The 27,404-nt window shown below is 43.6% G+C and overlaps 1 protein-coding gene across 1 annotated transcript in view; it reads left to right on the top strand.

Annotated features, from left to right (window-relative positions):
- The window catches only part of jarid2a (jumonji, AT rich interactive domain 2a), a 54,144-nt gene extending 27,295 nt beyond the window's left edge, over positions 1–26,849 (top strand). The window contains exons 4-19 of the mRNA XM_013132811.4: positions 184–371; positions 11,942–12,130; positions 14,183–14,370; positions 15,659–16,886; positions 19,543–19,670; positions 20,496–20,903; positions 22,529–22,621; positions 22,896–23,014; positions 23,116–23,186; positions 23,266–23,380; positions 23,686–23,791; positions 24,090–24,272; positions 25,016–25,146; positions 25,547–25,727; positions 26,037–26,144; positions 26,578–26,849. Of these exons, the coding sequence (XP_012988265.2) occupies positions 184–371; positions 11,942–12,130; positions 14,183–14,370; positions 15,659–16,886; positions 19,543–19,670; positions 20,496–20,903; positions 22,529–22,621; positions 22,896–23,014; positions 23,116–23,186; positions 23,266–23,380; positions 23,686–23,791; positions 24,090–24,272; positions 25,016–25,146; positions 25,547–25,727; positions 26,037–26,144; positions 26,578–26,784 (3,643 nt within the window). The 3' untranslated portion in view covers positions 26,785–26,849. The remainder of the gene's footprint in view (positions 1–183; positions 372–11,941; positions 12,131–14,182; positions 14,371–15,658; positions 16,887–19,542; positions 19,671–20,495; positions 20,904–22,528; positions 22,622–22,895; positions 23,015–23,115; positions 23,187–23,265; positions 23,381–23,685; positions 23,792–24,089; positions 24,273–25,015; positions 25,147–25,546; positions 25,728–26,036; positions 26,145–26,577) is intronic.
- Positions 26,850–27,404: the final 555 nt, after the last annotated feature.

The raw sequence follows: 27,404 nt of genomic DNA, 5'->3' as shown, positions 1-27,404 counted from the left end.
AAACATTTATTTTTTAAATCCCTTCATTGCAGAGAGGAATCAATGCAATTTTTTTAACTTGGTAGAATTGATCTCAGTGTCATCTTGGGATGTGTTCCAAATGGCAGCCTGGTCCCCTGTATAGTGGAGGATGTATACCTGGATAAGAGCGTCTGTTAAATTACTAAAATGTCTTTTTTTTAGCATCTCAATTCCCAGGCCACGTTTGCAAGCACAGAGGAAGTTTGCCCAGTCCCAGCCCAGCTCCCCCAGTGCCACCCCGATCAAGCTGTTGGAGACAATTCTGCCCACCAGCCCCACTACCCTGCTCAGCGACCTCACCAGACGCAAGCCCAAGACTGAGGACTTCCTCACCTTCCTCTGTTTACGAGGTGGGTACCCAGCTGTGTGCTATATAATACCACGTTCTCCTCTAACACACATGGACACATAGAAAGGAGAGATAAAGAGACAGGCAGACAGAGACAGACAGACAGGGAAAATGTAGAGTGACAGAAACAGACAGACAGACAGACAGACAGAGACAGACAGAAATTGAGAAAATGTAGAGCGGCGGAGACAGACAGACAGACAGACAGAAAGAGGCAGACAGACAGAGACAGACAGAAATTGAGAAAACGGAGAGTGGCAGAGACAGATAGATACAGACAGAGACAGACAGACAGACACAGACTGAGAAAACGGAGAGCGACAGAGACAGACAATGTACATGTTTTGTTACATTGGCAAGTGTGTGTGCATGTTTCTTCCTCCATGCCCGGCAGTGACATGGACGGCACAAGTGTTAAACAGTTTTGGTCAGGGTGGGCTGACTTGGCAATCTATCTCGGGAAGCTTTTTGGTCGATTGCGAACGGAACACATGAGCTCACGAAGAAGTTATGCATCAATGTCAAGAATTAAACACACTTTGGCAGAGAATATCTTCGGTCATCACAGTCCAATGGAGGCATGGGCCTGTGCTCGAAATGTCTGCCTGTTTCCAATCTAAGGCACTAACCTGGTCAAAACCAGTGCACTTTGTAGGAAACAGGATGCCAATTGGGACAGGTACTGTGTTTTATGACGGTGTCTCCTCTAACTTGCCTGTAACAGGGGTTAGTGTTCAGAGTGTCTGGCCCTGGCTCCTGTCCCAGTATGGATCTGAATTACAGGCCATTATACTGCGGTTTGGCTTTCTTCAGACCTCTTAACCTCAAACACATATCTGCTTCCCTCAGTCCAAAAAAGTTACTGACAGCTTCAGGTCCCAGACAGATGAAATAACAGGCCAGAATTTGTCTCAATGGCTCATCTGATTATTTTGGTAATGAACAGGGTTTTGGAATATCCACCAGAGCCAGAGTTTGCACTAGGTTTGGGGCAGGAATATGGTGCCATTTGGGACACTAGGTAACCATAGAAACGTGCATGTTACGTACTGTTAAGTGCCCCTGATATTTAGTCCTCATCGGTTTCTGTTATGGTAACCAGGCGTGGTAATCTCAACACCCGGATCAATATCAGCTCTCTGATGTTAGGGCTGTGCCAAGAGGTGGCATGCATGCTAATCCGTGTCTCCGCCTTTCACTTGTCATTATTTGTACCGCTGTTCCTAGTGCAGGACGGATAGGGTAAGTGTAAATGGTTTGAAGCAGTGTTTCCCATTGGATTCCATGTTATTAGCAGGGGCATGATTGTCCTGGGTGTGTCCAAGTCATTATTTTTCCTTTTCTACGTCATCGTATTTACATATGTACCCTAACAGCATTACCTTATATTGTATTCACTTGGGGGTAATGTAAAAGAGCCTTGCATAAGGAAGGGCCTCAAACGAACCTTTTGTTTCAGCAGCCACTGTTGTATGGAGGACCAAACCTGCCGTAATTATAAATAAATAAACGTATCAATAAATATATTTATACCTAAAAATATAAATAAATATCATTATACTTGTATTAATTAATATTTTTTCCCTGTTCATTTATTTCCATGATCGTTCATTTCTGTGTTTATTTATTTTTATATTAATTTATTTCCATAATATTTTATTTTTATATATATTTATTTCTGTATTTATGTGTTTCCTTGTCCTTAAGCTAATGAGGGGATGTTAATCAAAGTATGTGATGGTATCACCTTACTCCAATGAATTGATCGGTATCTGAGTGTGAAGATTGACTTTACATGCCTTGGTTGCTGTGACTACGTTAGTACACAAATGGCTACATACAGCGAAGAGATCTGAGACTTGGCTAACCTGGCTGAAAATGATAGATCTGATTATTTACTTCTTCATGTTGAGGTTGACCATGTGGTGTTCATCAATTTGGAGGAAGGGTCTTCGCCTTCATTTTTCGACAATTCAGATGACACAGAGCAGTTAGTCCGCTTATAATATACAGTGTTGTCCGCAATTATTGGCACTCATAGTAAAAATGAGTAACAAAGGGTTACCTTGTTGTGAATTACCTTAATGTCACATTGAAAAAATGAGAAACATCCAACCTGGTCAGCATAAAATAATTATTTCTAACAGAACCACATGTGCCACATTTATTGGCACGCCTAGAAATTCTTATGAACAAAATGTAACTGAAGCATTTTGTCTGTTTAGATGTAACTTTTTAAGTTGATCAAAGTGTTTAGGAACTTCCAAGCAGTGATCCATGACTTCCTGTGTCACTGCTGGGCATAAATATGAGGTGACACAGAGGCCAATTTCCCTTATCATACATCAACATGGGAAAGATAAGAGAACACCACAAAATCAAAATGAGGGAAAAGTGTGTTGAGCTTCATATATCAGGAAATGGCTATAAAAATATATCTACCATTAGGGCCAATACTAAAAAAGTTTAAAGCACTGAACTGTTAAAACTTGCCCAGAAGAGGACCCAAGTTTATTTTGCCCCCACGCACATTGTGGAGGATGGTAATAGAGGCAAAAAAATCCCCAAAGATCACTTTTGAGATTTTACAGAGGAGAGTAGTCTCATGGGGTCACAATGTACTCCAAAACTACCATTAGACGCCACCTCCATTGCCAATGAATTACGGAAGGTATGCCAGAAAAAAGACGTTCCTGTCATTACGACCACAAACATAAGCGTCTGGAGTATGCTAAATGTACTAGAACTTTGTACAGGAACCGAGTGCTATGGTCAAATGAACAAAAATGTTGCTTTTGGGTAACAAACACTCAAGGTGGGTTTGGTGTAAACAGAGGGATGGCTACACCGAAAAATAGTCTGATCCCCACTGTTAAGTATTGGTGGGAGGTTCTGTGATGCTGTGGGGTTGTTTAGCCCTAAGACCCTAGAAACCATGTTAGGGAACATGGCATCATGAACCCCAGAAATGCCAGAATTTTAAATCTGAATCTGGCAGCCTCTGCCAGGAACAACTAAAACTGGGTCGTCACTGGATCTTCCAGCAGGACAATGATCCTACACATATGTCCAAATCAACACAAAAATTTTCACTGAACACTAAATCAAGCTTCTGTCATAGCCATCTCAGTCCCTTTACTTAAATCGCATTGAAAACATGTGGGCTGAGCTAAAGAGGAGAGTGCATAAGAGAGGACCAAGAACCCTGGATGATCTGGAGAGATTCTGTAAAGAGGAATAGTCTCAGATTCCTTGCTCTGTATTTTCCAAACGTATTAGATGTTACAGAAGACTCAGTGCTGTTTTATTGGCAAAGTGAGATTGTACATAAATACAGGGGTGCCAATAATTGTGGGACATGTTGTTTTGTTAGAAATAATATTTTCTTGATGACAGATTTGTCTCCCCAAATGAATGTACTACAATTATACTGTTGGATGTGTCTAATGTTTGCGGACCGCGTAAGCGGAGCCGGCCAAGAAGAGCGAATGTATCTGACTAACTGACTGACTACCCCTTGTTAAATAGCGTAGTGGTTAGATAAGCAGACCTGTGAACTATAAGTCCCAAGGTTGTATCTCCTCGCAGACGAAGGGAAGTACACATTATGAATTACTCCTTATGGACCAAAACTTCGCTGGCTAAAACCGTCATGATCTACGTTGTAGTTAGCCTGAAATAAAACAGTTTATGTTTTTTTCTGGTGGATATTTCTGGTAGATTTTCAAAGTACGCATCCGTGCATGTGTTTTGGGTCAGGATAGACAAACACATTAGCTGGCTACAACATACAGTAGTTACGTTATAGTAAGCCTTAACTGAAACTGTATACGGTTATATTGCGACTGTTTCTGGCATGGAAAAGTTAATCTTCAGTCTTGCTAACAATTGCTCAATTCTTAAGATTATTCCTAGGAAGTTAGTAGATACTAATATATAGATACTAACTTATTACTGGCTAATAAGCTGTTAAAAGGGCCAGTGGCAAAAGCCATACAGTTCATAGACGCTATGGTGGAGGTAAACTTAATAAGAAACGTTAGTCAGTTTAACACAATCCTCAATGGCTTCTAGCGACTTCTGAAACGTGTAATCCCATGGCGTAGTGGTTGAAGACAGTGCCTCTCATCTGGAAGACCTAAGTTTGAATCTATTGAGAGCAACGACATTTATTAATTATTTCTGGTAGATTCCACGATTCTCTTGTCTTTTCACTTGATGGAAAAGTTATTGTCGCCTTTATTGATAGTTATTGTATCAATGTCATTCACAAATGAAAGAAAAAAATATGTTCTTATGCCATGAAATGAAATAGCTTTGGCAGACTCGCTAGCAATTTCTCAATTCTTATGACTATTCCAGTAAGTTCGTAGATACCGGTAAAGCTTATTACTGGCTAATACGCTGTTAAAACAGCCAGTGGCAAGCAGCTATTTGTGGTGGAGGTAAATTTAGTAAGTAACGTTAGTCAGTTTAATTGTATCAATGTCATTCACAAATGGCCAATTAACTAAATGAAGGTAAAGTGTCAAATCAAAAGTAAACTAAATCTGGATAAACATGGTCACAGACCATGTTTGAAAAACAGTGAAAACATATGAGTGGAATAATCGCCATGCAGTAAAATAAAAGATGACATATCTATGCTACGTTTTATTAGATTGTAAGTACCACTTAACAACTCGAGGAGTTTTGGAAAAATATGATCGCTTAAATTCCGAGTTTGGTCCTATGCACTGGTACTGAAATTAACCAACTCCTCTTGGTTTTTTGATACCATATTCATGTCACCTATGCACATACAATGCATGTGATTAAACTAGGAATTGGAATTGGCAACATGGGGATGTGCAAAGGATCTGAAACAGCATTTACATTTTCTTCACAGTCTGATTTTATCTGTCGTTCTGGGCTTGATTGCTACGTCTGACTGTTAGTCCTGCCCCCTCATTAGCTTATGGACAAGGAAATACATAAATACATGAATAAAATATTGTGGAAATAAATAAATACATTAATGAAGGATTAAGGAAATAAATATGTGCTAAAAAGAATAATTAGGAACATTTATATTTAAGCACAACTTCATGTCATGTTTTACAAATGTTTAATAGCAAAACGTACCATTGTTTTCCAGAGCATTAAAATTCTGAACTTTTTTTTTTTTATGATAATAAGGGGTGGCCGACAATAGGGGGACATTAGTTAGCTAATAATATCTGACATCAATGGTTTTAAAGATGCATTGCCTGCAGTATTTTTACAAGAGAAAGAAAATGGAGGAGGAGCAAGTTTGGTTAGTCAGCTCTGAGCACAGTTGCATCATCGTAATTTGTACCATAGCCTACATTTTTATAGTGTGTATGGAGGTTAAATATATTTTTTGTAGATTTAAAAAATTCGTATATTGAAATACTTTTAGACAAGATGCAAATTGTGAAACTCGACTTGCGTGGCCGACCAAACATCATTTAATATCAAAGTGATCAGTCTTTTCCTTAACCAGGAAGGCAAGAAAGGTAGCTTAAAACTGGAAGGCATGAAAGGTAGAGAATACTATGATCTCAAATTTGTAACACAAATGCAAATACATTTAATATAATTGAACAAAATAGAATTGCCGATAATAGGGGGTCGTATTTTACGTCGCTAACCAAATAGCTGAAAATACTATTATTTCCATTAACCTTTCAGAAATACTAATCAATGACATGCTAGTTAACATTTGTTTATCACTAATAACCACAAAACATTGATGACTTGACGAAATGATTACTCAGTACAAGATGTATTTCAAAACTATTGTTGGCTATAAAAGGGGATTCTACACTAGCTGTATGAGATTGGGCACTGCTTATTACCTTTGCTAGAACCATTCAATAACCATGGATCAAGGAAAATAATGTGGAAATGTCTCAATGATTATCCCTTCCCATTTTAGAATGAAATAAATAACAAAAACGAAAACATTTGTTTGGTCATTATTTGTTTTCTGTTATATGACACCAAATATGAAAAAAAAAAAAAAGTTAAGCAGATATATGTTTACTAAAATGTAAAACAAACATAAAGGAAAAAAATTCTGTTTCTGCACTTCCTTATGAAGCAATGAACCAATGAAAGGACGATACACGGACCTGTGCCCCCCACTGCAGTATGGTGGTGCAGAAAACACTGCTACATGTAGTATATGGTGGAACATGCATACAAGTCACACTTCATCAAGTTGCATTGGCAGAGAGTTAATCACATTCAAGCTGAAGGAATGTAAATTACTCCTTAAAGAGTGCCAGCTTCACTTTTCCTAGTCCAACCCCTTGCCTAAAAGTAAATACTTTTATGAATGAGATGTATAGAAATATATGTTTTTTTAGAGCAGTGGTAAAAAGTACCTATATGTACATATATGCAGTCAGTACTGCATTGTGCCAATAAAATGACACTGTTGTTTTAACACACCACTTTCCAAACATCCAGTTTAGCTTTCGGCCATAGACATGACTACATATGCCCTCTTGAAATTGGTTCACTGGAAATATGCACTTAACATATAATGAAAATAACGTATTTAAATTGATTAAGACTTAATATGGAAGGCAGCAGAATATCCAGGAACAAGCAGTTCATGTTGTGTTTATTGAATAGGAATATTAATTTATCTCATTTTGATGCATGTTTAATTTTTTCTGGAGCTGTACATACCGTATATGTAATTACATTACAGTTCATTTTAGTTGCGTTGGTACTTTTATCAATAGTATGTTGTTGTTTTTTCGAAACACTGATCACACTTGTAACCCGTTAAACACTGATTTTACTTTCTTTTGGTTTTTAAACATCTTTCACTACAAGATCATTGATTCAATCACCACATTTTAATGAAAAATATTGAGTACATTTGTTAAGTTATCAAAACATAACAGTGCAATTCTCTCAGTTTAGTCACTGCCAATCAAATCAAAGATGTAAGACACATTCAAATTACTCTTTTGAAGTGGGTAAGGTAATCTGTAGCAGTTTATTTAACTGTTTTCACATTAGGCAGAATTGACTGTACTACCCATCACAATTGACTGAAAATAATTTCCATAATTTCTGTCCCATAATCAAGTGTGACATCTTCTATAATCATTAATGCAAAAAAAATCTGACTTTTATTGCAACATGTTTTTTTTGTCTAATAAATTGTAACATATACTATCATAAGGTAATTAAATAAATTGCCATTTTTAACAAACACTACCCACATTTATAGTCAATTCTGCCTTCAGCATTTGGCCATAATATCATGCCCATGTCACAATGAGTATCTTGATTGTTCATGCACTGTGGGAAAATATTTTGTCAGGGAGCAATCCAAACCTGACATTGGTCACCCGTGATGTCATGACATGGCTTTTCCATGGGCTGAAGGAGGGTGACATGCTTATGGGGAAGGCGGTCATAGGCCTTCCACCTCCATAATCAGAAGGAGCTTATGAGGCTAGCGCTAGGGTTAGGAATCGGGAATTGTCCAAAAACCATTCCTTAATCACCTCTGAATGGTGCAACCTAACATTATCACACACAATTTAGTTGAGGAAATCAACGAGGTGTGCAGCCACTGGATTGTAAGACCCAAGAAGGGCCTTATGTCCTACCACCTCATCTACAGAAATGGCTGCACACATGGATATATTCCCCCCTCGTTGTCCAGGCACATTGACAGCTGCTCATTGACCAATGATATTGCGTTGACACTATGTCAAGTTTTGACCATCATAACATTTATGTATGATGGTTCACAGCTGCTCATTGGGTTGAATTATCTAATAATAGACTGCTCTGTAGTTTTGCTTAATGTTCCAATTTACATTACTATTAATATGTAATCTTTGGTGAATCTTCTGGATGTCTCTGTGCACCCAGAACCACTACTAATTGGATTGTGAGTGCTTCTCTCATTTTGGCAAATCCATACATATTTGGAAAAAGCAAGCATTTCCCTCAAAAATAGCATTTCTCAGCAAACTGACAAACATCCTACTTTTATAAAAAAATATATACTGTTCTTTTCTTTATGTTTTCATATATTTTATGTATAAAAGAAAAGATCATGTGCGATCATGTATCATTTATAAACCGTGCGTTGACATGCCATAGTCTGGCAGATTGAGCTGCCCCAAGCAATTAAAAGGGCATTTCACCGTAGCACAACTACTTAATACACAAATTACTGATGTTAGGATGGTCATGTCCGTGCATAGCAAAACTTTCCTCATATTTGCTCTATTAAAATCACCAACAACAATAGAAGCTGCCTCAGGGTGAGCGTCCTCTAGTCCATTTATTACCCTGTATAGGTCCTCCAGTGTGCGTGTTTTATCCACCTGCGGGGGTATGTAGACTGCAGTGATTTTAGCGGAGCAGCCAGTAGCTCCAGGTCTGGTGAACAGTGTGTAGAAAGAACTGCAACAACCCCAACGAGAGTTGACCTTAATGCAGACCCCTCCACCCTTATGTTTACCTGACTCCGAAGTTCTGTCCTGCCGGTAGATAGAAAAACCACGGGGTGATGGCTGGGTCAGGTATTGTGGGATCCAACCAGGTCTCTACAAATGCTAGCACACGACAGTTTGCAATGTCTCGCTGAAAGTTAATCCTTGTGTGTTGTTCGTCCATTTTATTGTCCAGGGATTGAACATTTGCAAGTAAAATGCTCGGTAATGGCTGATTGCAGTATCTCGTCCGAGATCTAAATAGGATACAGGCATGTTTGTTTCTCCTTTTTCTTCTCGGCCGGCGTATTGGTAATCAAATCGGAGGCAAGACAATGAAATCACAGCAAGTGCTCCGGTAAGTAGTGTAAAAGTTTGTATTCAATGATGAACACATTTCCAAAAGTGTTAGATGATCATACTGTGTGAGTGACAGTACAGCATGAACAAAAGTAAAAACAGTATAAACAATGTAAACAGTAATAAGCAAAAAAACAACATAGTGAATGTGGAGCCATCGTCAGTGCAACCTTTCTCTACGGCGCACAAACTAGATCTACCTGACCACATGACAACATTTATTTTTCAGATTTCGCTCTTCCTTCAGTCCACACAGTGATGTATTGTCTTGTGATATCGTGACATTGCATTGTGATATTATGTTTGGTTTGGCGCGCAAAAAAATTATTTGTTCTTTCTGGTCAATTATGTGTGAAACACGTCACAGCCCTGGAAATCTCTCAGACATGATACACCCCACCTAAGTTCCCCCCAGGGTGCAGTGCCACTTTAAGCAAATACCTGTTGTAAAGAGTGTCTTCCAATTTGCAGAGTCAAAATACAGAAGTTACAATATACAATTGTGCCATATACCATTGTGTACCGTAATATACGGTAGTATAAAACCTGCTGTGTATTCAGTGAGAAAGGAACCATGCTAATCAAGCATCTCTTCTCTAGGCAGCCAGGATACAGGCCTCTTAGAAGATATGACTCTCCTGAGACAGACAGTGTGGCTTTAAACAAATCAGTTAGCTAGCTTCAGTTTGTCTCGCTCTGAGCCCTGGCACATCATGGCACCTTCCTGACACAGCCGTTACATCAGAGATCCCTGCTGTGTTCTAATGCTTGTGTTGACTAAAAACACAAAGCTTGTCTGCAGAGCTAAGCCGTCCACAGAGCAGTTAGACAGACAGACTTACTGGTTAGTTTGGATTGTAAATCTCTTTTCTCTAATGATTCCCCAGTGACTTCTCTAGAGGTGGACAAAAGATGCCTAATTTTAGTTTCAGCGATTTTCCATTCTGCCCTTTTTCCTGTTTGTATGAAACATACACTAGTTTACATTTATTATTAGGTCACTCATCTGGGCACAATCAATGTTAGTTGAATTTAACACACTAAATTCGTTTTTCTATACTTATTTAATAGTGTATTTCATGGCATAACTGGGGTAAAAAAGTTCATTAGCACTGTTTATATCTATACCTCTTTAGTGGCACAATATATGTAGTGCACTACTTTTCACCATGCCCTGGTTTAATAGTACACTAACAGGGTGCCATTTGGGATTCCAACCAGAATAGCCTTAAGCCAGTAGAATGTATCAGCCCTTCCTGAGGAAAACTCAGTCAACCCACTAATAAATCAGCTACAGTTACTCAGGGTCCCACACAGCGTTCACAAACAGTAGGTTACGGTACAAAACCAACTGGACTAGCACACACACACCATGCACAATACTAACCAGCTTCCGTGGCTTCAGGAAATATCAAAGACTGGTCCGCTGCCCCAACTACCTCAACTAGCTAACTTGAACATGTAGCACTCTCGGGTGCCATTACAAAAAACACACTGGCACTCACCATTTTGACTTTCCAAGGGGATTGTCTCTGTCTAGCCCATGCCACTCAGTGGAGTCCTTCGCCTGTGCTTATGCACATTGACACCGGCGCCCCAGTGCAAAATTGCAATCAATTACTGGCCCACCCATGCAACTCTGCATAGCTTATCTCCCCAATGCACGGTCACATGGCAGCCTGTGCAGCAGTGCCACGGACCCGTTGACCTTCTGTGAGAATAAACAGCCATTCATTTGCCCTTGGGCTGAGCTGAGGCTGAGTAGGGGCTGAACAGGGCCTCCATTGTGGGAAGGGCAGTAGGCTTCTCAGCGTGGATCAGGGCCATGAAGGAGAACGGAGGGACAGAGGGAGCTATCTTCTTCGCCTTATTTAACAACCCTTATTATTTCGCTTTACTACGAAGTGCTCTACGTTTGACAAGAGCCCATTTGGGGCTCTCTTCAAATAACCTGTGGTTCCTGATCAAAGGTAGTGGACTTTGTGGGAAATAATGCCATTTGACACGCACCCTAAGTCTTCCTGATTCAGTTGACGCCTCCGAGGTGTCCATTGTTTGACGGTATTTGGGTTGTCTTAATGTGTGGTCTTTCTTGACCTCTGGTATGCGATTTTTGTAGATGTCAATTCTGAGGAGGGAGGTGGGGTAGCATGGAGGGGAAATGAGGACCGTTGGTTGAGTGAGACTGCTGTCTGATCTGAAATTGTATGTATGTTTTGAACCAATTATTGTTATGTACTGTTTGAACTCTCCCAGTGCAGACACCACTGTGGTGAATTGTTATGTCTGAAACACCTCCAGTCACTTACAATCATGTTGGGAGACTGGAAAAACACCCTAAATGGTGTCTAGCCGTGGACTTTACTGGTGGACTTGTGCTGGTGGCTTGGAGGTCTACAAGTCCAGTTGGGCAGGGGCTGGTATGTCCTCCTGCTCTACCCATGTTTGAACGTTAAAACATTAAAATACATCTGGTATTTTTCACCGAACAATAGTGTCAAACCATCAGCGCGATACTGCACTAAGAACCCTCCATCATTGTTTCAAGGAGCTCTGCGTCATAGTGTCACAGGTTACTGAAACGTTTGAACCTCCTTGCAGCCGCTAGTGCTTACACAGGCTCAGTTCTGTGGTGTGTGGCGTCCTTTTTAAAGGCTTCTGTTTCTCTCTCTGTCCCTCCATGCCCACCCCTTTGCACCCTCCCTGCTTCCCTCTCTCCCCTTCTCCCTTTCAGGCTCAGCTGCGTTGCCAGGCAACATGGCGTACTTTGGGAGTGCCCAGGACGATGTGGATCTGGAAGATGAAGATGACGAAGAGGAGGACTGTGATGACAGGATGTTAGCTCTCAGACACAGTTCCACTTCCTGTCCGTCCTTGCAGAGGAAAAACAAAACTCCTGGGAAGAACATTGTTAATGGACATGGTATTTATTATCTTATTCACTATATTATGTAATGTTCTTTGTTCAATTTGTTTTGGTCGATTGCTCATTCGGTTCTCAGAAACAGGTTGGTCAGTCCCTCCCTTCCTCGTTACAGGATCCAGAGGCCCAGTTAAGCCCTGTCTCTTCTCACACCGTGTCTCCATCCAAAAATGGTGCCCTATTTCTTTCACAGCACACTACTTTTGATCTGAGATCTGCAAAGCCGACCGTGCACTTGGTGATCCGTGTCCACCAATATAGTTACATCATCCTCCCTGTGAATGTACGAACAGGAACTCAGGCGCACACGCACACAAACACACACACACACACACACACACAAACACATGCTGTATGCACAACGCCAGACGTACTTCAGTTCAAGCCAAGAATGCACACCCAATGCACACCCATGTCCCAAGGTGTGACCCAGGTGCCTCCATGTTTACACAGTCCTGCACGGAGCCTACATGTCCCAAGTGACACCCAGCTCCCTTCATGGTTCACTGATTTCAACCGGCGTCTGTCGGGTCTTTCCACCTGCAGACTCATTGGAGACCCATTTTTTAGGTAGCCTGCGATTCGAGGGACTTGATGAGCCTTGTGGAGTGGTATGTATGGTGTGTTGGGGGGGATGTGAAACCAGAGCCTGCCGTGGACTCAGCAAAAAACCTGGATCAACTTGACTCAACCCTACGCCCGCAGCACACCACTGATAGCTGACACTACACAGAGAAGGGGGGATGGAAAAGATTGGGATAAAGAGAGGTAGCGATGGGGGGGTTGGAGTTTGTGAGGGGGGGTAGAGAGGGAAAGAGGAGGAAAGAGACTGTTGAGGTCAAAAGTTTAACTCCATTCTATTCTGTCAACCTCGCACTGTATGGAGGAGTAATGGCTGACTACAGGTTGGGCTACAGGACAAGTGGAGCCAGAGTCATGATTGGAGATAGGTGTTGGTTTTTATCAGTGAGACTGTGAATTATTTTTCAAATATTTTGTTGAACACAGGTATGAGTAACAGTTCAAGAGAAGTTATCCAAAATGTATGGCTGTTTTTATCTAGCATTTTTGTCTTTATCCCGTACACAACTGAAATAAATAAGTGAGAGGAACAAATATTAATGATCAATGTAAAAAAGAATTAAAACACAGATGGTGAGGGGGAGAGCCTGTGTAACTTGAGTGACTATGAATTTGAGGGGATTTGTTTGTGTGTTTGTGGGGGGTCTGGGCGGTGAAAGGTATTGTGAGGGGAAGCCAAACATTACTCAGAGCCAGAGTAGCCTGCACACGTTTAAGAACAAACCAGAGACTTCTTTCAGCTTAAGCCTGTGCCAAGTAGGACACTTTTATATGCTACTCTGGCACGCGGCCAACTGCTTAGTGTAACATACAGTTCCCAGAGGGAGATCTATAGCAGCACTTTCACTGATACACTGACCCAACAAACACTGTTTATTTTTCGTCTCACTAACATTTCCTACATTGTGAACTTGTGTTTCTGTAGGTCTGTCAAAAACACGTTTTTAAGTTTGAAATCTTTTGATTATTTGAATGGCCAGCTTAGATTTTTTTTTATTGCCGCAGGCATTACTGTGTTTATGTTATTTTCTTAAGGTATTACTGAGTGCTGTTGAAATCAGTGTGTGGTAGAGTTGTTGTTTTTGCCAGTGTTTCAGTAAGTGTTCAAAAATATGTACTAGGGGTTCCTCAGTGAGTCTTGTAAGCTTTTTAAAGCTTGGATGAATTCAGTGTTCTTATGAACTTCTCCATGTTATCTTGGAATAATGTATCTGTAACAGTCATAGACAGACATATTACTGCAGTTATCTGACAGACTCTGCGTAATTTTTTTCCGTGAACCAGTGTTCCCCACTATTTGCACTTTCTAATCCTGCATTTCTATTTCTATTGCATGTGATAATGTATATGTTCTTGTGTCATCTGTTTTTCAAATATCCATGTTAAAGAGACATTCCAATGCATTTACTAATAACTACAAATGCCAGATCACTGAAACTTGAAAGTGAACATCCTCTCCCTTGGTTCCAGTGTTGAACGGCCACAGCAGGTCCTTACGGGGGAAAGAGCTCTTCCTAAGGCCCCGAAGGAGAGAGAGGGGTGAAGGCCGGAGGGAGCCTACCACTGCTAACCAGACCTCCACAGGAACCCCAGCTAGGACCTCCAGCACCACCCACAGCCTTCGCCACAACAGGCCCACCCAGAATCACCCAAAGCAGGTACAGCGGGGAGATTGGCCAGGGTGGTCCCTTATGACACCGTATTGTACCTTCCCTTTGTTGTGTACGACGTCATACCAGAGACTAATGGGAGTGCGCTACTTGTCGGCAGGAGGCGGGCATTTGGAACTGGGATCTAGTAAACAGACCCAGTGTGAATCTGTGGTCCGCTTCCAGCATGCCAGCGTGCCAGTCTGGTAAATGTTGGCCCTGGAATGACTGCTGGAGAATTTACATATCCTGTCTTCCGGTCAGAGCTTCCTATTGGCCACAGGCCTACTGGTCTCTGTCCCTCTGTGTATCCAAAATGGCAACATATTCCCTATTTAGTGCTCTGCTTTTGAGCAGGGCCTGTTATATACTGTAATGGGATGTTCTCTCTACTTGCCGGTCACAACTGGCTCCTATTCCCGTATTAGTGCTGAACCCTTCTCTCACCCCTAACCCTAAGTAACCTGCCTGTGTTGACATATCAGTGTTGAGGTATCGGTGTGGACAAATCAGTGTTGACGTATCGGTGTTGACGTATCGGTGTTGACGTATCGGTGTTGACGTAACGGTGTTGACGTAACTGTGTTGACGTATCAGTGTTGACGCATATGTGGCGTGAGGAAGCAACAAGGCTCCACTGCTACGTTGCTGTGTTCTGGAGCACGTTGTTCTTTGTGGCACTGGGATAAGTGATGCCCTCTGGTGGACAGAGCGGGACAGTTCTCTTATTCCTCCCATTAACACCGCTCAGCCACTCCCTGAAACACACACACACACACACACACACACACACACACTGGCTTCATACACATAGCCTTGGTAGATGTATGTCATTAACAGTATTTTGCATGTTATTTCAAACACATTTCAACATTAGATATCCACATCCTTCACTCTGCAAGGTTCCAAACTGCACACTATTCACTGTATAGTGCAGTAGCACAGTAAATAGGGAATTGTTTGCCATTTGGAACACCTTTGCGCACCTGCTGTAGTGTAAGAAGAGTGCCAAATGCCTCTCTCTGTCCTTGGCAAACTAAATTGTGACAGATTGTGTTGTGTCCTGTCCACCTTGGAATGGAACTATTCAGCCACAGCCCAATAAAGAAATTAGATGTAGTTAATTTACTAGTCAATATACTTGTACTGTATGCTGTCAGATTACAATTTAATTCATTAGGGTTAGGGATTAGGGAATGTATAGCAGCAATTTGCAATTCACGTATCGATGAGACTGAGGTACAAATTAAGAAATGCAACAACTGGATCATTTTCTCTTTTCATTCCCGTTTTGCAGGTTTCAAAAGTGAATGGGCTGTCGCGGTTGCCGTCAGCTACCGTACGCAACTCCTGTGCCAAAAAGCCCCCGGTTTCCCGACCACTGCCGTCCAAAACTGTGAAGTCCACAGCCACAACGCTACCCCGGGGGCACATTGTCTACACCAAAGCCAGACTTCTCAAAGAGGCCAAACTAACAGTCGGCCGAAGAGCCTCCACTGTTGCCCGGCAAGCCCTCAACAACCACCGCCACCCTCCGCGGCCACGCCCACCACAGTCCAACTCAGGAAAAGACCCAAGCGGCCATGCAAAGACTTCCAACAACAAACCGGTGCTACAGTTCCAGACTGCTGGCAGGTGTTGCCTGCAGCGGGTCAATGGGCAGCTGCGCGGACGCCTGTGTCGCGGTCACGAGCTGCCGCCGGGGCGTGAGGGTGTCAGACACTCCAAGAGGCGACTGGGGCTGCCAGCCGAGGAGGATCTGACAGGGACCCCGGAGTCTTCCACTGAGGTCAAAAAGCTAAAACTGCAGGGCAGCGCCCCAGAGACGCGAAGCGGCAGGATGGTCAACGTCCGGGAGAAGGTGGCCGTGTCCGGCAGCCATCTTGGTAAGGCTACGCCCAGAACGGTCTCTTCAAAGCAACGGTCCCAGCGAGCCTCCACTGGGAAGAGGAAGTTCACTAGACAAGCACAGCTCATAGCCCAAAATACTACTACCACAACTACTACTACTTCTACTACTACTGCTACTGCTAATGCACCGCCAGCAGTTAAGAACACTACATCCAAGACCACTTCGCAGGGCACTTCCAAGGGCACTACGCTCATCTCCACTACCTCAGCAGCCCAGGCTGAACCACGCACCAGCAGCCCGGCGGCAGAGCCTAAAGCGGCGGCACAGAGGCACCAGGCCGGGTTGGGCGAGGAGGAGAGGGGCTCGTCGCCGCGTCTGCCCCTGTCCCCTACTGAGGTGCCAGTGTACAGGCCCGGCCCGGAGGAGTTCCAGGACCCTCTGGTGTACGCGGAGGCGGTGAGGAGGCAGGCGGAGGCCTATGGGCTGTGCCGGGTGGTGCCCCCTCAGGACTGGAGGCCGGAGTGCAAGCTGAAGGAGGACATGCGATTCGTGACACAGGTGCAGCACGTCCACAAGCTGGGGCGGCGCTGGGGTCCCAACGTGCTGAGGCTGGCCTGCATCAGGAAGCACCTCCAGGGACAGGGCATCTCCATGGAAGACCCCCCCCTCATAGGTATGTGTTGGAGGGTGCCAGGTGGCTCCCTGTTTTCTCTGCGTAGTTCACTAGGAAAGACTGTGCCTTTGTAGGGTTGCATCCCAAACGACACCCCATGGGTTGCGTTAAGTCACTAGTTCCCACGAATTTGTAAGTGAGCCCTCTTGTCTGGTTACCAATTGGCACCCTGTGGCTTAAAGTACTGCACTACTTCTGAACACCTTCCCTTGAATCCCTCATTTTTAAACATATATTTCCTCTGTTGGAGGGATGTAGAATCCACTTAACATTTAAATCCTCCTACACTCAGGTGACTTTTTGTAAAACTCTTGCTTTTACCATGTTTTTTCACATTAACATAACAGCCAAAGAAACCTTTGTAATGACTTGTCAAACTCCCTCGGTAAACACGGTAATGGACTCAAAGGAAGTACAAGGACATTCTGTTGGATCTGTAATAACGCCACTTCTTGTTCAACGATTTAACGCTTCTCGACACTTGTAAGACAAAGAAAAACATTACTTCATTAAATGTTTGAGGAACTCAAAGAATAACCATTTACTACAGTTACAAGTTTTAAAAATGAGAAGCTGAAATTGCTTCTGGAAATTCACGTTCAGGTTATGGCCTAGTCATGTTTTTGGTTGCAGCCCAGTTCACCCTTTCAAATAAATCTGTTAATGTTTCCAAATACATCTGTGCAAATTGAGCATATATACTTGTCTTATTGTTGAGACAAAATATTAAAAGAAATTCCTGACAATAAAAACATGCCATAGGAATGCATTCAAAGATATGTATAATTTTTTTTTAAACATAATTTCATACTGAAATTCTCACCAAAAACTCTAAACTCCATTCATTATTATTCCATAATTAATTTTAATGTGTTAAAAGAAAAAATCTTAGAAGTTTTTTTAACTCCCTGGGAATGCAGGGTTGTACGCCACTACAAGGATTTAAACAGTGAGCCTAGCAAGGCAATGCATTAAAACGCTATTCCACTCGATGGCCCTCTTTTACTTTTACACCTGATACCTAACAGACACACACACACACACACACAGTCTTTTGAACAAGGGAGACCTCGGGCACGTACATACAGGTTCTCAGTTCTCCCCTGGGGATCCCGAGATGTCTCCCAGTTAAGTTGTAGACCTGATCCAGCTCACCGTTAATAAAGTAGTCAGTGGCTAGATAATAATTGGACACGTTGATTCAGGTGTGCTAGTTCTGGGATACATCTAGTTGATCTAAAAAAGAAATGGTAAGGGATCCCCAGAAGAGGTTTGGTGCACACACACACACACACACACACACACACACACAAACATTGTGGTCTGATATGACTTTTACCTAAATGTTATGCTGTTTGATTTAATCTGTCTCCAAACTCAGCAGGTTGTGTGTGTTTGTGTGAGAAGGATAGTGTGTGAGGAGGATTATGTGCGAGGGTGGGAGAACGTGTGAGAGTGTTTGATAAATGGGGAATGTCTCTAAGTGGATTTCACAGGCAGCAGACACCCAGGGTGAAGCAGACTATAAGATGAAATGAGTTGAGAAAATAGGCTCTGAGGTGGGACAGGGAGATATTACATTCTGAGGTGGGCCAGAGAGATATTACATTCTGAGGTGGGCCAGAGATATTAGACACTGAGATGGGTCTGAGATATTAGACTCTTAGATGGGCCAGTATTAGACTCTGACATGGGACAGAGATTAAACTATTAGGTGGGCCATAGATATTATGCTCTGGGTTGGACAGATATAAATATAAAACACTTAGGTGGGCAAGAGATATATAAACTATGCAATGGGCCAGAGATATTAGATGCTGAGGTGGGCCAAAGATATTAGATGCTGAGGTGTGCCAGAGATATTAGGCTATGCGATGGGCCAGAGATATTAGACTGCGATGGGCCAGAGATATTAGACTGCGATGGGCCAGAGATATTAGATGTTAAGATGGATCAGATATATTAGACTCTGAAATGGACCAGAGATATTAGACTCTGAAATGGGCCAGATATATTAGACTCTGAAATGGGCCAGAGATATTAGACTCTGAAATGGGCCAGAGATACGTTGCACACACAATATGATAAAAGCATTTCAAATATTATATTATTCGCTACGTATTTCTTGTCCAGCAGGGTGAGGCCCTGGTGCTACAGACCATTCTAGTGCCTTTGCCAATTCAAATTTTCTTAGGAAATAGTTTTCACTGAGGAAATGCTGTTGATAAAACTGCAAGGGATATTCTCGATGTTGATGCTTTCTCTCTGTCTTATTGCTTGTCTGTCAAATACATACAGGCTGTTTCTGTCATAATTGGATTGAACATGAAACAAGTTGTCTAACCCAGGTTTTACTTACATTATACATTAGTCAGTCCTGCATCCGGACGTTTTGGGTGTCATTTGCTCACAAGCTAAAGGCTTATTGTCAATGTAGGTATTTCTGGTGGACACTACTGCTTTTTCAGAATCTATGTACAAAGATGTGGTCCCATCTTCAAAAACATGCTGTGTGTTCATACAGGACCTGGAACCTGAAAGTCTTTGGGATCCACAGGCTGCTCAGGCTTTTGATGGGGCACAGGATGTCCGCAGAACAGGGATCAAAGGGCATTGATTTAACCTCGTTTCACGTGTTCCTCCCTATGTCTCTCAGGTGGCTGTGAGTTGGACCTGGCCCGGTTCTTCAAGCTCATCAACGACATGGGTGGGATGCAGCAGGTCAGCGACATGAAGAAATGGAGCAAACTGGCTGACCAGCTTCGCATTCCCAAGACTGCTCAGGTACTGTAACGTTGCAGGGCTGGGTCCTGAACGTACAAGTGGCATTCCTTTCCCTGGCCAGTGGACTGTGTTTGACAGTCGGAATGCCTTGGGAACAGGGTGCCACTTGGGACGTGGTCCGTTTCACCTTCTTGGTGCTTGACTAGGGCTGGGTGATGTCTTGATTGACACATTCCTCCAAGTACCTGTCCAGACGGCGTCGATAGAAGTTGTAATCGTCATCTTTTTTTTTTTTTTTATCCATGTAAGGGGAATATGGGCTCTGCGTGTGGAGCGTTAAATTGTCCAGAATAACGCAATACATTTTCATGAATAATTCAACCGGATTAGGCCTTATCTTGTTTTGGTCTTGCTCAATTGAATAATTTCAATAGGATTCTTTTGTAGTTTACACATAAAAATAATCTGCTAAAATTATATTTATTTACAAATAGGGTTGTTTAGTTGCCTTATATTCTAATTGGGTGCGCCTTATATACTAATTGGCTGCATACTTTATGCTAGAAGAAATAAAATTAGCTTTTGCGAAGTTACAATATGTTGTTGCCATTGATGGTGGCTGTCAAAAAACGTCAAACGATGATTACGTCATCCCAGCCCTATAACAAACAGATCCTTCCAGCAAACTTGTCTTGTTATCAACAAGTGTCATTGATTTTGTCTTAACCTACTTTTTTATTTGAGTCTGACAACTGATGAAAACCAGCAGCGAGTCCAGCTGGCTGTATAGCTAAGTACAGCATATCGACATTTCATGGAAAACCTGCTCCGTGCCTTTGGCACCTATCCACTGCAACGTTTTAACCTCCTACCCTCTGACCACAGGACCGACTGGCCAAGCTGCAGGAAGCTTACTGCCAGTACCTGCTGTCTTATGACTCCCTGGCCCCTGCCGAGCGCTCCCGCCTGGAGAGGGATGTCCTGGAGGAGAAGGGGAGGCTTGAGAAGAAGAGGGGGCCTCTGGAGGGCCACCCAGACGACTCCCAACAGAGCCTCCTGCAGCTGCCCCGCTGTGAGCCCAAAAACGGTCTGGTCAACGGAGTGGTACAGAGGAACGGTTTGCCCCGGAGCCTGGATGGGGAGCTGGACGGGGAGAAGAAAGAGGAGAAGGACGTGCAGCTGAGGTTCAGTAGGAGGAGGCTGTTCACTCAGCAGAAGAAAGGAGGAGCGGAGGAGGAGGAGGCGGGGAAGGAGAAAGGGGTTCTTAGCGACCAGCACAAGTGTATATACAGGGTAGGTAGTTAGAGGCGTGTTTTGGACGGTTTCCACGGACACAGACTAGGCCCAGTCCCGGACTAAGCATGCTGTTGACAGTTTTAAAAGTGCTTTTTTGGTGCAAGACTAGGCTTGGGAAACCGGCCCGTGTTTGGCTGTATGGAAAGGATACTGGTAGCAGTAATCCACTGTTGGTGACTGAGCTCAGCGGTAGCTGTGCGTCTGCAGGGTGACTATGGCGCTGTACTGTACACGGTGTGTAGAGCTAGCTGTTAGCGCCTAGAGGTAGAACTGCATTTTGCCCTGGTTACGTTGCTCTCATGTGATCTTTTCTTATATAGGTCACTGCACATCTGTCCACACACACACACACATACGCATACACACCGCGTTGTGTGTGCGTGAACTCGTCACTGTCACTACTTCTTTATCCTTCACAATGCTTCTCTGTTGCCCCCCAGTTCTTCTGAGAGTATCAGTTACTAATCTCGTCGATTACTTTTTAAATGAAACCTTCTGGGCTGGGTGGAGTATTCTGATGAGGAACGCCTGCATAGATGTCTCCATATTTAATCAATTTTCTTGAGCTGCGATAAGAATATAGAGTGATCTCCTCCACACATGTGCTAAAGCTCACAGTGACTGACAGACTGTATTCCAACCAACCGGGGAACCCAATCCAGGGATTTTCCTGGCACATTCACACAGGCTCTTGGTTTTTCGGGCCCTGCCTGTCTCTGGATTTAAGTCTCAAGAAGGCAAAGTACACTACTTTGTGACCAGAACCCATAGGCCTGTGGCTGTGAGTAGTGTGCTACATGAGGGAATAGGGTGCTGTTTTGAATGCGGCCTAAGACAATCCTCACCCTTCCCCGTGTGCCGAGGCTTTTGCTGCAGCAGGAACAGGAAGGAAGATGACTTCATGCAGCACAATAACATCCACATGTATCAATTTCGACCACTCTAAGAAGGCCTTCTGTTTTCGATCTAGCAGCTAAAGCTATTGACCCCCCCCCCCCCCCCCCCCATCACCACCCCCCTATCTTGTTGGCTGTGAAAACGGTTACATCAGGGATACGATGTACAGTATGTATACAGTATCAAGGGGAAAACAATGAAGTCCTTCCTATGTCTGTATATTTGTGGTACACTGATCTTTACATTGATTGTGGGCATATATGCATAAATATATATTAAGGTTTGGACACACTGTGTCCAAACCTTTGACTGGTACTGTATGCATATATATTTTTGGGGAACTTGAAATTGACCAGAAGTTTGCACTAGTTTTGTTTGTATCTCATTGAGACTACAATGTATAAAGGACATTAAAAGACTGCTTCCTGTATGCACTCAACCCTCTCTTTGACTGTGTCTTTCTCTCTGTCTCATTACACTGGCTGTATATCAAGGGATTTGAAAAGGACCACACGGTCTTCAGTTTTTTGTGTGTCTCTGCAGTAATGTTTACATCAACCAAGTAACAAGTTAGTGAGGAGCATAAAAGGAACGTCAGTCTGACAATGTCTTTGCTTGCTTTAGTCAGGGTCGGTATGCAGCACTTTATATACCCTGTGTCGAGCTCCTTAAAAGGCACCATACAGTCTTTCTAAACCTCTTTCTGTTTGTGTCTTCATTGTCAGGGGAAGTCGGTTTCACTCACCACGTTCTACAGGACAGCCAGGAATACTATTAACATGTGCTTCAACAAGGAGCCTGGGACTGCTGAGGTGGAGGTAATGAACCCGCTACCTAGGTTGCACAACTTAATAAACTGCTTTTGGTCTTTTGGTTTTAGTAAAAAAAGGGAGAATCGCTTCTGCGTTTTGAACGGTTCCTGTGAGATGACTGAGCAGGTCATTGATATAATCTCTGTCTTCCTTCTTTCACCATGTCCTACTGTGTTAAGCTAAGTGTGGTTGAGCTGCTCATTCTGAGCAGCTGACAGCCTCAGGAAAGTTGGGAGTAAAAGGCTGACTTCAATGCCATACGGTCTCTGTGTTATTGCAGCAGCGGTACTGGAACATCGTGGAGCAGAGGGAATGCCATGTCGCAGTGCACTGTGGGAAAGTGGACACTAAAACTCATGGGAGTGGCTTCCCTGTTGTAAAGTCGGAGCCATTTTCGAAGTAAGGGCAGCTGCTTTAGTATTAGAAATGACTAGCTGCATTAACCTATCGCTTGCGTAGAGACATGCAGAATATAATGTGTTCTATTCTGTCCAATCAAGGCATGGATGGAATCTTACTGTCCTTCCCAATAATTCAGGATCCATCTTACGCCATCTTGGTGCTGTGCCAGGTAATTGACCTCTGACCATGTCTCTCTGTTCCACACACAAACCAGTCCTTTTGCTCTAACGGTTTGTCCCTCTGTGCAGGAGTGACCATCCCGTGGCTAAACATTGGCATGGTCTTCTCTACCTCATGCTGGTCTCGAGACCATCATCGCCTTCCATACATTGATTACCTACACACCGGTGCTGACTGCATTTGGTAAGTAGTGCCAAGCAATAGGAGATACAATATTCAACTGATACACATTGCTAAAATTACACAGATTGCCGTTGCTGTCTGGTGAAAGACTTTGGTTATCGACTTTTTTTAATTGAAAGTGGTAACTCCCATAAATCTACTCTACAATGTTTTCATGACTTTAAGAACAGTACATATATTCAACATTTTATTCATAGTAAAATATGGTGATTTCTTTGACTTTCTTGAATTTCCTTAGAAGTGTTTTGGAGATTTTGAGGTTTTCATGAGACAGTGATGTCATTTTGGATAAACTGTCTGTCCAGGTACTGTGTTCCTGCTGAGGAGGAGGTGAAGCTGGATGAGGTGGTCCACACCCTTCTACAGGCTAATGGAACCCCAGGACTGGAGATGCTGGAGAAGAACATTATGGTGAGCAGGATACAAAGATGACACACACATAAATACATGCCTGCCTACACACACACACACACACACACACACACACACACACACACACACACACACACACACACACACACACACACACACACACACACACACACACACACACACACACACACACACACACACACACACACACACACACACACACACAAAATATTAATAGTTAGATGATATATGAAGTTGTGTTTGCCTATAATGTCCATCCATGTCTCAGGTGTTCTGTTTGGGACGTAGGTCAACCGCCTTCTTTCCCTGCCCTCAGATCTCTCCGGAGGTGCTGTGTCGAGCGGGTGTCAAAGTGCACCGGACAGTCCAGCAGTGCGGCCAGTTCGTCGTGTGCTTCCCGGGGGCGTTCGTCTCCAAGGTGTGCTGCGGCTACAGCGTCTCGGAGACGGTGCACTTCGCCCCTTCCCAGTGGCTGAACACGGGATATCTGGCTGCTAAGGTCAGAGCCCCTTGTTGTGTGGAAATATGGAGGAGAAATTATATTATTATTTAAATGGATATTTCTGACACTTTACAAGCTAATATATAGTTTGGTTCAGTGCCGCGTGTTAAGTGTCTGTTGCCTGGCACGCTAGCGTTACTGTAATATTTAGTGTTGCTTTGTTGTAGAGTTAACTTGGTGTGTTCATTGTTTCATCCTGTTCTTACCAGATACAGTTTCAACAGCAGTTTTCCTAGTTACTATAAAATGCCACGAATGTCTTTGCTAAGATTAACGAAAATCCGCTTTCATTTAGGAGTCTGATCGCATAGGGTATCGGCTCCGTGACTCTGCTGTGTACAGTACCCTGCTCCTGTACATCTCGGGGTGGCCATTTTGTCTGGGTTCCTATCCTGTGAGCTCTTCTCGGAGGGGCGGTAACCAGGCTTTGAAGTCTGACTTAAACAGGTTCTTAATCAGCCAACGCATAGTTTAGTCAGACAGCCAGTCTGTGGGTCAGTTGTTCTACCAGTCCGCCGGATATAGCACACAAACTGATGGTATAGAGTCTCTGTACCACTGGTATGGTAAGTTCAGTGCTCAGGATTCTGTTTCCCTACATGGATCTTAGGTACCTGAATTTCTCTGCATGAAGAGAGGGATTCATGGTGGTTTTTCTAAACACGCCTGTTTCTCAGAACTGGGTTGTGTGAGGTCACGTTCGTGTCAGACGTGAAAACATCTCTTGCCTCTCCTCCCAGGAGCTGAAGCATCGACACGTGGAGAGGTCATTCTCCATGGAGAAGCTGCTCTACCAGATCGCCACATCGGAGTCCAAGCGAGAGAATGGCCACATACTCAGCACCATGACCTCACTCCTCAAAGACCTCAGGTGGGTTTGAGTCTTTACCTCAGTAGCAGTGAGTTCATTGTAGGATTTCGTCCTTACATTTCACATTTCAGTCATATAGTGGACGCTCTTACATGGGGTCGCTTACAGTTGGAGTCACAATTGCATTAATTTTAAGAAACAAGATTTTTTTTTAAAGCAACGCAGTACTAGTAAGTACATCCTACTCTATGTAGCTATCAGCAAAGTCAGTGCTAGAAAAAGCAGTGCTAGAAAAATAACAAAACTGGCCGAGCAGTAGTTTTACGAAGGCAAAGTTGGCGGGGAAGGCATCCATACCCTTGGAACCCCTTTGAACAAGGAAACCATAACCATTAATAAGACGACACACACGTCGGCTTTACCGGTTTGACTGACGTACCAGTCTGCTCCCCTCTTTCAGGGATACAGAGCTGAGACAGCGCACAGATCTGTTCAACGCTGGGCTGCGGTCCGTCGCCCGCTACTGTAACCATGACAACCAGGCCTCTTCAGAGAGCAGGAGGATCCAACGCCAGTGGCTGAGGCTAGACCCCTCGGACCGTCGCTGCCAGGTGTGCCAGCACCTCTGCTACCTATCCATGGTGAGTCGTTCTCCGGCACAGAAACGGCCTCTCTTCCTCTGCTCATCACCCCGGGTCAGCACGACCTGGCTACAGACCCAAGCCAAGCGATTAAACAGCCCTGCTCTTCGGTTTGACGGCGCAGGAACTCGGAACTCTCAGATTAACAGTTAACACGGGAGTAAACTGCGACTGCTTGAGTTGTCCGCGGGGACGCTTGTCGTCAAGCAGTTGACACGCTGCGTTCCGTCGCGCAGAACTCCCAGTCGATGTGACACACAGTGTCTCATGGGCCTTGGGCCTGATGGTGTTCTCCTTCTATCCCCTCAGGTGGTCCAGGAGCTTGACAACGTGGTGTTCTGTCTGGAGTGTGCTCTGCGCTACGTGCACAAACACAAGTCGTGCAAAGGCCTGAAGATGATGTACCGTTATGACGAGGTACCACACACTGCCACTAGCACACTGGTACAACACTGTGTATGCAGTATTCACCACAGAATGCTACGCAAAAGAGAGAGCTCGCGTTGACCCGAGACCTAGGTCTCAATCCCATCAAGCCCACACTGTAATGTTTACTGTTTTTTACAGTAGTCAAATTAACTCACAGACTGGTCTTGAGTACTGTATAGAAAAGCACAACTACCCCACCCCCGCCCCCCCCCCGACCCCGACCCCAAACACACACAGCTACGGCGGGCCCTAGACTATATGACCTAACAACTCCACCCTATGATGAGACAGTTGAGTTAATACATTCATATCCCTGACCATCTATTTATCTACTCTAGGAGCAGGTAAACCACTAAATCCACTCTTAGAAACAGAATCAGCGGACAGCATTCACTCATTCGTTGCTTCTATGCCTTTCCAGGACCAAATCAACAGCATGGTGAGCAGGGTGTACGGAAGAGTGCTGGAGAGGAGTGGCGCGGAAAAGAGAAGAGGGTCAAGAGGACTTGGGGGTCTCTGTGAGATGGCGCCTCCGGCTAAACGCAGCTCCCGAAACAGAACTTCCATAACGGTGTCTCTCACCCGCCTGCCCTCGTCCACCCTGCCCAAGGCCCTTGGCTCCAAATGAGTCCGGTTATCTGTAGTGTTCCAATACCCAATAAAAACACCTTGGTTTCTCTAGAGGTAAACACAGACTGGGATTTTCCAATCCTCTCCTGCCCCTCCCCTGGACATGTCATTCTTTTTTTTTTTTAAACAGAAACTGGCACATCTGATTTTACTTAGTTTATTGGTTTGATGATTAGTTAGCTAATTGTTCAGATTCTGGAGAAAAAAAAAATTGAATTTGAAATGTCAAGGGTGGGTGGGGGGGGGGGGGCTCAGGAGAGGGTTGGGAAACCCGACGTCATCCATTTTGTGTCATGTTTTACAACCTGCATTTCGTATCTTAAGTCACGAATCGCATCTGTAGAATCTCTTACAAATTCGTCCCGCTTAAGATCCTGGAGTGCATCTTTAAGCAAGATGACCACCATTTGACTGTCACCAATCATACCAGTCCAGACCTGTAATTACATCAGGGAATGTAGGAATGAAGGGCCCAATCCTGAAGGACTCCAGAAGGGCCAGAGCTCCTAGTACATTGCTCAATATGGAGAATGTGCTCTTTAAACTATGTCTTTTGCACTAGCGTAAACATTTGGTTTTTAAGAGGCATTAAGTGTAATACTGTATATTGTACTTAGA

The sequence above is a fragment of the Esox lucius genome, chromosome 20 (genome assembly GCF_011004845.1).
Source record: "Esox lucius isolate fEsoLuc1 chromosome 20, fEsoLuc1.pri, whole genome shotgun sequence".
Taxonomy (NCBI): Eukaryota; Metazoa; Chordata; class Actinopteri; order Esociformes; family Esocidae; genus Esox; species Esox lucius.
Note: the sequence above shows the minus strand (reverse complement) of the source record. Positions and strands in the feature narration are given on the sequence as shown.